The sequence below is a fragment of the Phocoena phocoena genome, chromosome 8 (genome assembly GCF_963924675.1).
Source record: "Phocoena phocoena chromosome 8, mPhoPho1.1, whole genome shotgun sequence".
Lineage (NCBI taxonomy): Eukaryota > Metazoa > Chordata > Mammalia > Artiodactyla > Phocoenidae > Phocoena > Phocoena phocoena.
Window position 1 is genome coordinate 5,830,098 of NC_089226.1, and position 11,915 is coordinate 5,842,012.

Sequence of the window (11,915 nt, forward strand, 5' to 3'; positions counted from 1 at the left end):
ACATGGCTCTACCTTTGTGCAGGATTCTTTAAATCAGAGTGCCCCATCCTTCAGCTTGCGGGCAAGGAGGGAAGTGGGAGATACCGATGGTGAGCATCTTACTATTCCTTTTGGGAATCTTGGCATCCCAGGCTTGTGAACCACTGAGAAAACTTCCGGGATCTTATGATACAACTTGACCAAACAGCATTGAGGAACTCTGTTCTAAATAGTGTCGAGCAAAAAAAAAAAAAACAAAAAAAAAAAACGGAAGTTGACCAATGCTTCTCTTGAAATGTTTCAGAGAAATCTGGTGTTAGAATATGAAATAACTGAGACACAGGGAGGTAGAGATTTCTCTGACCTGGAAGCAGGGAAGCTTACGCTCTAGTTGTCATCCTGCCATGATCAGGTCCCTGACTTTGCTGTTGTCTTAATTTTATTGAAGTATAGTTGATTTACAACGTTGTGTTAATATCTGTTGAGGGACCTGACTTTGGAAATATCATTAAAATTTTCTTAGTTCTGGGCTCCCCTGGTGGCGCAGCGGTTGAGAGTCCGCCTGCCGATGCAGGGGACACGGGTTCGTGCCCCGGTCCGGGAAGATCCCACATGCCGCGGAGCGGCTGGGACCGGGAGCCATGGCCGCTGAGCCTGCGCATCCGGAGCCTGTGCTCCGCAAGGGGAGAGGCCACAACAGTGAGAGGCCCGCGTACCGCAAAAAAAAAAAAATAATAAAATTTCTCAGTTCCTTCACTAGATAAATGAGAGAATTGAATTGAATTATAATTTCTCTTGCTATGTGAGTATCCACAGCGGTACATAAGATGGTTTAGGTAGTATACTGATGACCCTTTTTTTCACAGTTATTTATTTCTATATATTAACTAAAATGTAAATAGTGCATCAAGTTTCTGTTTCACAGATAGTTTTGCTTAGCTTAAGACTAAATTTATTAAAGAAAAAAAATTCATTTAAAGAATACTATCAAATAAATCATAGTACAGGCCATAATTTTTGTTCAGCAAAGTGATTCAGTTATACATGTATATACACATTCTTTTTCCTCTTCTTTTCCATTATGGTTTATCACAGGACACTGAATGTAGTTCCCCGTGCTATACAGTAGGACCTTGTTGTTTATCCATCCTACGTATAATAGTTTGCATCTGCCAACCCCAAACTCCCAATCCATCCCTCCCCCACTTCCCTTCCCTTGGCAACCACAAGTCTGTTCTCTGTGTCTGCGTTATCACAAACATTTTTAACGTTGGGTATGACTAAGGTCAGAAAACACATGGATGTATGCTCTCTCAGGTTCCTTTACATTTCTATCTCCCTGGAATTATTTTTTCTCTTTATCTTTAAGCAATATGGTCTTGTAGTGGGAATTTTCTACTGACGATAGCGTTATGGTATCCAGAACAAGGTTGTCAGCTTGCCCAAGCGGTCATTCACCCAGATCGTATTGAATGGCAGTTTCATAGACAGTTAGCTCTTTCTGTGAGTCACTTAGTTCACTAGTGTTAGACACATAATTTTGTTCTGTTTTGTTTTTCTTTGATGTGATTTCAGGTCGGGTGTTGACAGAAAGAATGTTCAAGCATCTTCAGAAATGGTTTGTCACTCACTTTCTTGGGCGTTCTGCGCAAAGAGCAAGGCTGGTCTCCAAAGACGGAAGGTGTAACATCGAATTTGGCAACGTAGAGGCACAGTCGAGGCTGATATTCTTTGTGGACATCTGGACGACTGTGCTGGACCTCAAGTGGAGATACAAAATGACCATCTTCATCACGGCCTTCTTGGGGAGCTGGTTCTTCTTTGGCCTCCTGTGGTATGCAGTCGCCTACATTCACAAAGATCTCCCTGAGTTCCATCCTTCCGCCAACCACACCCCTTGCGTGGAGCACATTAATGGCCTGACCTCAGCTTTTCTGTTTTCTCTGGAAACGCAAGTGACCATTGGCTATGGATTCAGGTGTGTGACGGAACAGTGTGGCACTGCCATTTTCCTGCTTATCTTCCAGTCTATCCTTGGGGTCATCATCAATTCTTTCATGTGTGGTGCCATTTTAGCCAAGATCTCCCGACCCAAAAAACGCGCCAAGACCATTACTTTCAGCAAGAATGCAGTGATCAGTAAGCGGGGTGGGAAGCTCTGTCTCTTGATCCGAGTGGCTAACCTTCGGAAGAGCCTCCTTATTGGCAGTCACATATATGGAAAGCTTCTGAAGACCACCATCACTCCTGAAGGAGAGACCATCATTTTGGACCAGATCAATATCAACTTTGTGGTTGACGCAGGGAATGAAAATTTATTTTTCATCTCCCCACTGACAATTTACCATGTCATTGACCACACTAGCCCCTTCTTCCACATGGCAGCAGAAACCCTTCCCCAGCAGGACTTTGAATTAGTGGTGTTTTTAGATGGCACGGTGGAATCAACCAGTGCTACCTGCCAAGTCCGGACATCCTACGTCCCAGAAGAGGTGCTCTGGGGCTATCGTTTTGCTCCCATGGTGTCCAAGACCAAGGAAGGGAAATACCGAGTAGACTTTCATAACTTTAGCAAAACAGTGGAAGTGGAGACGCCTCACTGTGCCATGTGCCTGTATAATGAGAAAGATGCTCAAGCCAGGATGAAGAGAGGCTATGACAACCCCAACTTCATCTTGTCCGAAGTCAGCGAAACAGACGACACCAAAATGTAACAGTGGCTTTTCAACACGGGTAAAGCAAAATCTAGAAGGTACCTAGTGACTAGAAACGTTATGGAGCAATCAAGAATTTGAGGGTATGACAGCGGGACAAGAGACTTTAAAATCTCCCCGCACAATGTCCCTGAACCCCGTAACCATGATCCTACAAGACACATAGCTCTACAAGGCAACTGCACGAGAACATGCAATGGGTTTGTAGGAAACTGGAATATGGGAGGACACAGGAGCTCACATAAAATCTTGAATAGGATTATTTGAAATCATGCAGTGTTGATGGGAACAGACAAAAATCATTGAAAGCCTCATGGACAGACCAAATGAGATCTTTTTAAGCGTCTTCCCAAAGAAGATATAAGCTTTAGATAGGATCAGGGAACAAAGATATTCTTATTTTGGTTCTACTGATAAGAAAGAAGCCACGTTTATTTTAACATTGGCTTGTATCAAAGGAAAAATTGTCTCGTGAGTTGGGGGAGATGAACCAATCAAAGTAATAAGAAAAGACGGATGCACAGTGAACATCTGTGAGGCGCTGGCCTTCTCCAGCCCTGGTTGTTGGCGCTTTCATCTGAGTCTGGGTCATGCCGTGTTTCCAGAAGAGCAAGGGGGAGGCTTGGCCCATGGACTCCGCATCTCTACATACAGGAGAGGAGCACAGGGCCCAGCCTGCTCGACGGCACCTCCAGAGCCTGTGGTCAAGCTGGGTGTTGGCCCAAGGACATTTACACAGGGTCTAAATCACCACTCTAGAATCTCAATGAACACTTTCCTGCAAGAAAGAACGTTTGATTTGAAAATGAGGGTGATATTTCTTCCAATTTGTGCTAGATGGGATAAGGGGCTTCAAATCTGTTAAAACACTACTTCCTGATCTTCCAAGAAGGCAGTGAGGAGTTTGAAAGAGCAAAGACAGTTTAGAAGGGAAAATACTGCTAATGCTTCTGAGAAAAATATATCTTGTGTTTTTCACCCGAGGGTTTGTAACTGAAATGCTGTTTCTAAAGGAGAAGTATGAAAGGGAAGGGAATGGGATATGACCCCACAGTAAGGAAGCTGCTAGGTCTTCCTTCCTCTGAGGGCCAACACCACATCTTCATCAGACAGACCAATGTAATATGAGGATTGATCTGCAGGGGAAGCTTTCACTGTGAATGTCTTGTTCAGTTCCCTGCTTATGTTATTTGGAATGTATTCTCGAAAAGATGGTACCCAAAGCTGCTTAGGAATCAAAACGTTGTCAGTGTGCTGGTTAACACATTAAATCTCTGGGCTTCCCTGGTGGCGCAGTGGTTGAGAGTCCGCCTGCCGATGCAGGGGACACGGGTTCGTGCCCCGGTCCGGGAGGATCCCACATGCCACGGAGCGGCTGGGCCCGTGAGCCGTGGCCGCTGAGCCTGCGCGTCCGGAGCCTGTGCTCCGCAGAGGGAGAGGCCACAACGGTGAGAGGCCCGTGTACCGCAAAAAAAAAAAAAAAAAAAAACAAAAACATTAAATCTCTGAAACTGTGATGTAAGTTTGTCTTGAGTCCAGCGTGCCCAGGAGGACACGACCTCGGGTGCAGATGTGCCCCGTCCCATGCAGCCCCATCAAACCACTCCGGTGTGAGTCTAGGCATGTGGTCATGGATACCAATGACTTTATTTTTGCAGGCCTGGGGTTGACTTTGTACAGATACACACAGACACTCTGGTCCTTCCGACAAAAGTGAGTGAGGAGTCTGATGGGTTCAGAGTTGCGCACTTTGTCCGTGGCCATAACGGTGGACACGATGGGACCATGTGGGAGATTACTCTGTGCGTGTAAGTGTGTTGGCATCGCCGTTTAATCTGCTGACAAAGCTAAAGGAAATCGGGTGTAACAAGCTTGAGGGAGCTGGAACTCTCTGCTGGCCCATTGTCATGAGGGTTTATGACTCTGTAGTGTCTTTATAGACGGAAGGGTCAGAAGACATGCCTTCTAGTCTGTTCTGTTCCTTTTAGCAGATGTTGGGGGATGCTGGTAGTGAAGTGATCATAGGCAATCCATTCCTCTTGATCATTAGGAGAGCAGGACAACCGGGATCTTTGCAGATGGCCTTTCTTTCTGGGTTATTCGATGGAAGATGTCTGCTTCCAAATATTCCTTTATTAGGATTGAGGCTTTCTGCCCTTTGAAATCTACTTTTAAATGCAAATTCCCATTGAACCTTTAGCAACTGTTAACATACTTACATCCAACAAAGCCCCGAGGAAATGAGGGCCTGCAGGCACCATGCAATGGTCCTAAGGGGTGGCTGGAACCCCAAAGCAGCATAAGAACTCTGGACATTTGGAGAGAAAGGGTTACCACAGGCATAGGAACTCAGTGAGTAAATAAATTAAATGGAAAACAGAAGGTTCCAGAAGGTTCCAGAAGGCCAACTTGCCCATAATTTAATGCCAGTGCTAAAGGCAGGCTTTCTATTCCAATGTGGTAACAGCGTTCCCACCAGGACCTGATCACACAGGCACTGCTACTGCTACAGGTGTGCCATATAATTCTATTTACCGATTTACCCATTTTTAAAAGCCATTCAGCATTTCTTATTCCTTTCAAGAAAAACTGCATCTCATGGTGCATCACCGTGTTCAGAGTTTCCCTTGAATTCAGAGATTCCTCGTGAATGGGTTGTTTGGCTCTGTCGCTCTGAGGTTTTGACTTGGAGAGTCTGATCCCGGTTTAAACTTCCAGGACCTAGGTTGGCTCAAGCTCCAGTATTTAGAGTTAAGATGTGGGACACTGTCTAAAAATTTATTCCTCAAGACAGAAAGCGTAGAAGGAAAAGATCCTAAGCGGCCAGGTCTAAGGAGTGAGATGCTCAGCTCATCTGTCTGTTTTCATGGACAGCAAAGAACTTCCCTGGTAGATCGTGGGGACCGTTGGGGAGCTGTCTGCCCTCGAGACTTTTCATAAAACGGGAGATGGGTCCTCCACAGGGTGACTGCGAGTAGCGCGGGGGCCTGTCCCCTGTCCAGAGCAAACGTGATGAAAACCTCGGGTGCCCAGAATGCAAATGAAGCCCTGGCCCCGCCCCAGGGCCGTTGTCCTCCCCATTCCAGGAAGTGTATGTCAATCAAAGCTTGACAGGGGAGATAGAGAATTTTATTTTGGAAGCCAGAAGTTTGAGAGCAATGACTGGAATTTCCTCTTTCTGTCCAGCAAGGGCTGTTTGTCACTGGGGAGATAAAAGTCCAGGGGTAGGGAATAAAGGTTATCGGGATCTGGGCCACACAGAGCCGTGTTGGGGGGCGCCGCGGGAGGAGGGGTTACGGAGGAAATCTATTTCAATGCCTGTCATTAAGTTTCCATTAAAAGAACATTCAGTTAGGAATTCAAAAATAATTTAATCTCCCCAGCCAGATGCACCCAGCTGGACTCCTTGGAGCTGAGCCCTGCAGAGAGGGAGACCTTGCATGGGGGCTGCGGGGGCGAGGGATGGGTGTGGGCCCTCCTGCGTCTCCATCCCAAGCACCCTCCACCACCCTGGATGTCCTAGAGGCCAGGAGCATCTTTCAGGCGAGTGAGGAACCCCAAGTTTCTCTTGTGCTATAGTAGGAGAAGCTTACTCTGGGGCTCCTTACTGACTTCTTACTATGTCTGGAGTCCTGTTTAAAGCATTTCGTACACACTACCTAATTTTATTTTCCCAATGATCCTGTGAGGTACTATCATTCCACCGATTTTTCACCCGAGGCAGCTCAGGTAAGGAGCTCGTCCAGAGTCACTAGCTAGTCAGTGGCAGGGCTGGGACTCAAACCCACATCTGTCTAGAAAGCTTCTGGGTTTAAAATCATTCATGTCTACATCCTCTAACGTGGATCACCCTCTGGGAGGACCCACCGGGGCTGCCAGGCATTTACCTGGGTCCCATGGATAGTCAGCACCCGTTCCTGGTCCCGTCTCATGCTTTGGGAGAAACCCCTCACTGCTTGGCTTGGAGTAGAGCCCCTGGACAGGGCTTAATAAACATCTTTGGACTTGCATATTCTGGGGAGACTGGTATCTCCTATGTCTGCATATACCTTACATATCTGTACTAATTAGATATACGTTGGTTTATTTCAATCTCTCAGTAACCCTTCATTTGAGGGAGAGAAAGATATTTCTGTTTTGACAGATGGGGAAATGGAGCCTTGGAGAACAGTGTTCATATTCTGTATTCACCTCTGTGTACCTATAGCACCAACACACTGCCTCACATAGTCAGTCAATGGTTTTGAATCAGTACATGAATGAATGATTTGCTCACGACAACATGGGTAATAGCGGCTTTCAACCCACATCTGCCCAAAGAACTTTTGGCCAAGCTAAGTTATTCACTAGCTGAGGGTCCGTGACAGATAACTTCATCGAATCTCAGTTTCCTTATTTGTTAAAGGGAGCTTTGAAACAGGGTTAGGGGGAAGATTAGATGAAATAATCGATAGAAAAATTCCTTCGTAAAAAGTAAATGACTTTTGGGCTTCCCTGGTGGCGCAGTTGTTGAGAGTCCGCCTGCCGATGCAGGGGACGCGGGTTCGTGCCCCGGTCCGGGAGGATCCCACGTGCCGCGGAGCGGCTGGGCCCGTGAGCCATGGCCGCTGAGCCTGCGCGTCCGGAGCCTGTGCTCCGCAACAGGAGAGGCCACAACAGTGAGGGGCCCGCGTACCGTGTAAAAAAAAACCAAAAAGCGTAAAAGTAAATGACTTTTGACATGGCAAAGTGGGGTAGGAGCGTGGGTTTGAAGCCAAGAGCACTGGTCCCCGGGGTGGACTCCCGGCCACCTTCATGGGCAAAGGAAGAAGGGACCTGGTTGGGGCACTGACAAAGATCAGAGGTCTCCTGAATACCGCATAGGCCATGAGCTGGGGGAATCTGAGTACAATCCTGGTACCTTGGGTTTCATTTCAATCCAGTGGGTGTTCATTGAGGGCCTCCTGTGAGTCAGGCACTGGGGATGCGAGAATGAATGCAAGGATGGTCCCTGTCACTGTGATAAAGGATCCCGAGGGGATTAAACCAGCCTGGGGGACCAGAGCTAAATCAGAGAAGTGCTGATGGTAGAGAAAGTAATTTTTTACCTTATGAAACATGCATATAATTGTTTCCCCAAAAATGACATTGACATTACTGCTAACAAGAAGACTATTGATTATGGATTTATAATTATTGGGAATTTAAAAAAATCTTTATAATATATCCTACTGGGATGTACAGTCAACAAACTGCTGTAAAGTCACTTGAGGGAGTTCTTTTCTCTATGGGACCATGCAGCAATCTGACATAGAATTAGGTCCCTTTGTCTCAGCTTATTTCCAACGATGAGAGCTTGCTTATTGTTTATACAGTTTTCTTTGGTTAATCGCGCCAAGAACGGTTCTATGGTTTCAAAATCCTAGAACCGGATTTAGAAAACTCATTTCTATCCCCGTGGCCTCTCCTTTCCCTTCCCCTTATATCGAGGTAGCCATTCTCATTCGTTTCATCATGACTCTATTTCTTTTTGAAAAATATAAGCAATACACATATATTTATATCCCCCCATTGTTACACAGAAGGTAGCATTCTAGAAACACTGTCCACTTAACGATACCTCCTGCAGTCTACTGTGTAAGGACCATTGTTGATAGGCTCCCCACCCCACTTGCCTTCACTGGCTTTGTTGTAGTTGCTGGGATCTTGCTCCAGAGGCCCCCTGCTCTGCTGTTATGAGCCTGAGAGATCATGGCTGTGCCTGTCTTGCATTCCTCTCCCATTGCAGAGCGCCTGCACGGCTTACCCTGCCTGGCAATGAGCTGGATTCTCAGAACCAGGGTTCTCAGTGGGAGCCGATCTGCCTGGACTAACAGCTCTTTAAGGATGAAACCTTCCTGGAATTTTGGCTGGTGAGAACGTCAGAACAGGTGTCCTCAAGAGAAACAGCGCCACTCCGATACCTGGTCTAGGGTCTCTGCTAGGAAGAAGGGGGGCTTCATTCCCAGGGCTTCTGGGTCATCACCTTCTGATGAGGATCCAGGCACCCTTTGGGAGATGGAGGTCATAGAAACTACCATGTACGTGAAATTTTGTGCACAGGTGTTAAAATTGAATTCAATGGATTAAATAAATAAGATGCTACAACTGAAGTATGAAGAAAATGTTGAGGGGGCCAGAGGAAGGGGAAGGCTTCCCAGAGGAGGTGGCAGCCAAGCTGGGCTTAGTGGATGGGTAGGATTGAAAATAGGGAAAGGGGTAGACCAGAGAGCTGAGCGTCAACTGCACACACGCCCCAGACTCATGGAAGAGCAGGATGTACATTTGCTTGGGTCTCCTGGGAGGTGATGTGGTGTTTCCATGGCCACGGCATTGGCACAGGAGGGAAGCATCACTCTGTGGTCAGAGCAGCCGGAGGCTTGGTGCTGACCTGAGGTTGCATCCTGGATCTATCAGTCAACCACGGGAGTCCTTGCAGGGCAATGACATGATTAAATGTGTGTTTTAGGTATCTATCTCTGGTGTTGGTGTTCAGGGTGGAATGGAGAAATTAGAAGCAGAGGCTCGCTTTGGGGGGCTGGGGAGGAAAGTGTTAGCGTTCCCGTTTTGCAGGAGGGGAAACCTGCTCAGAGAGCACATGACTTTCCCAGGTCACTAGTGATGCAGCGGGAAGGTGGGGCGAGGGCCCTGGGCTTCTGCTTTCGAGTTGGTCAGGGCTCTTTCCTGGGGCCACCCACAGACCTCATGCCTGGGGGTCACCTTTCCTGAAGGAAAGCTCACCAGGAAGGTGGCAGCCAAGGTCAGCGGGACTGCTCACCAGGACCAGAGGGAGTGAGTCTGGGGAACGGAGAAGCACATCCTTGAACTGGTTCCTTGGGGACACAGAGGTCACAGGCATCTACCACGGCACTGAGCAGCCAAGGAGTCTGGGAAGGTGAGAGGCTTGTCCACATCCCAGAGGTGACTTCCTCTGTCCCAGTGACATGAAAAGTAAGCGATTCACTGATGTGTGGGCTCTGGACCACCAGCACTGTTGGTTTTAGTTGAGCTCAAAGTGGCGGTGAGAGACCACAATGATCCTGATGGTTTTCTCACTTCCCCATGTCGCTGGTGGTGGCCACACACGACCTGAGCCTGGGACCGCCTCTGAAGGACACGCCCTGCTGGCAGCATGGAAGAAAAGACGGAGGTGATGAAGAACGGAGGTGAAGGCAGGAAGTCCAGTGTAAAGTTCAGGGCCTTGGAAGACAGACACACTTGGGCAAATGCAGCTTTCCCCATTGGCTGTGTTGTTTAAAACTAGTTCTTAACCTTTCTGAACCACTTTTAAAGACTTAAAAATTTTTCCATTTTTTAAAATTAATTTTCCTTGGAGTATAGTTGATTTACATGAACCACTTTTTAAAAAATCGTAAATAACGACAATCCCTCTCTTAGAGGGTCACAGTAAGGACAACAGTATGAAATAATACATAATGAAGTAGTAGGTAAAGCACCCAGCACAGAGCCTGGTACAGCCTCTCAGTAGATGGTAGCTTGAGTGATGTTACAGCCGAGGAGATGATTCTGATGATTAAGGCAAGGTGAAAAGGTGAGTCTGGCCCTGTGGTTGGTCCCATACTGTGCCTTGTGCCCTCGGCCTGAGCCCCACCACTTCCTTTCGCTTTCTAGTCCCAGCCATGATCTTAACCTGAGACAAAATAACTCACCTTCCTCCCACCACTGCTTCTGCTTCCGCTACAAATGCACCAAATCCTAGAAGCTTAGCGGTGAGAAGGCCTTATGAAAACCCTGACCAACCTTGTCATCTTACAAGTGGAGAGACAAGTGGGTCCTGGAAGGAGATGGCTTATTCAGCGTGTCTTCATGGATCTCGGAAAACACTGGTTGCTGACCTGGGCTGTGCTTTAGATGCTCCATCGGGTGACCAGGGGAGTAGAAACAGAAAGAAGATGCGGCACATATATGCAATGGAATATTACTCAGCCATAAAAAGAAACGAAATTGAGTTATTTGTAGTGAGGTTGGATGGACCTAGAGTCTGTCATACAGAGTGAAATAAGTCAGAAAGAGAAAGACAAATATCGTATGCTAACACATATATATGGAATCTAAGGAAGAAACATGTCATGAAGAACCTAGGGGCAAGACAGGAATAAAGACACAGACCTACTAGAGAATGGACTTGAGGATATGGGGAGGGGGAAGGGTAAGCTGTGACAAAGCGAGAGAGAGGCATGGACACATATACACTACCAAACGTAAAATAGATAGCTAGTGGGAAGCAGCCGCATAGCACAGGGAGATCAGCTCGGTGCTTTGTGACCAGCTATAGGTGTGGGATAGGGAGGGTGGGAGGGAGGGAGATGCAAGAGGGAAGAGATATGGGGAACATATGTATACGTATAACTGATTCACTTTGTTATAAAGCAGAAACTAACACACCATTGTAAAGCAATTATACTCCAATAAAGGTGTTTAAAAAAAAAGATATTACGGACCTACCTGGAAAGGAAGGTGAGAGGGAGGGGAATCTACACAAGCCGTCAGTCGTAAGCAAGCTGGCACCTTACGTTAGTGCCTCTGGCCAGCAGGTGGCGCCATCCACTTCCAGATCACGAAAGTGAAAGTGGTCTGAAGTCCGCCTCCAACTGTTAGGCAGGCGGTGGAGAGAGGGCTTTCGCAGACCCGGCAAGCTCTTTAATAGCCATTATGTTGTTTAAATATTTAACAGAGAGACATAAAATATCTGTGTCATCTAATCATTACTGGGCTGATAAAACAACGGTGGAAGACTTTGGAAAAATAAATATGATATCAATGTAGACGTTTATAACTCTAGAGAGGGTATGGTGGCAGAAGAGACACTTGTTACTGTTTATTAAGAGGCTCCTAGAGTGCAGGAGCTTTCCATTTTCTCTACAACAAGCTGAAATAATATTATTATCCCCATCTTATGGGTGAGAAGACTGAGGCTCAGATACTTGCCCAAGGTGGCTAGTGAGGGCAGAGCTGGTATATATCTACATATTTAACATTTATAGCTTACTCATTTATTTTTTTATTTTTTGCGGTACGCGGGCCTCTAACTGCTGTGGCCTCTCCCGCTGCGGAGCGCAGGCTCCGGACGCGCAGGCTCAGCAGCCATGGCTCACAGGCCCAGCTGCTCCGCGGCATGTGGGATCTTCCCGGACCGGGGCATGAACCCGTGTCCCCTGCATCGGCAGGTGGACTCTCGACCAC

The 11,915-nt window shown here is 47.0% G+C and overlaps 1 protein-coding gene across 1 annotated transcript; it reads left to right on the top strand.

Moving 5' to 3' along the window:
- The first annotated feature begins 1,574 nt into the window (after window positions 1-1,574).
- Window positions 1,575-2,693, top strand: KCNJ1 (potassium inwardly rectifying channel subfamily J member 1). The gene has a single exon (XM_065882790.1). It carries the CDS (start codon window positions 1,575-1,577, stop codon window positions 2,691-2,693), a length of 1,119 nt encoding a protein of 372 aa, XP_065738862.1.
- The last annotated feature ends 9,222 nt before the right edge of the window (window positions 2,694-11,915 follow it).

What these genes read in the sequence shown, in the direction of transcription:
- KCNJ1 (XM_065882790.1), top strand. Translation starts at nt 1,575, where the DNA reads ATGTTCAAGCATCTTCAGAAATGGTTTGTCACTCACTTTCTTGGGCGT.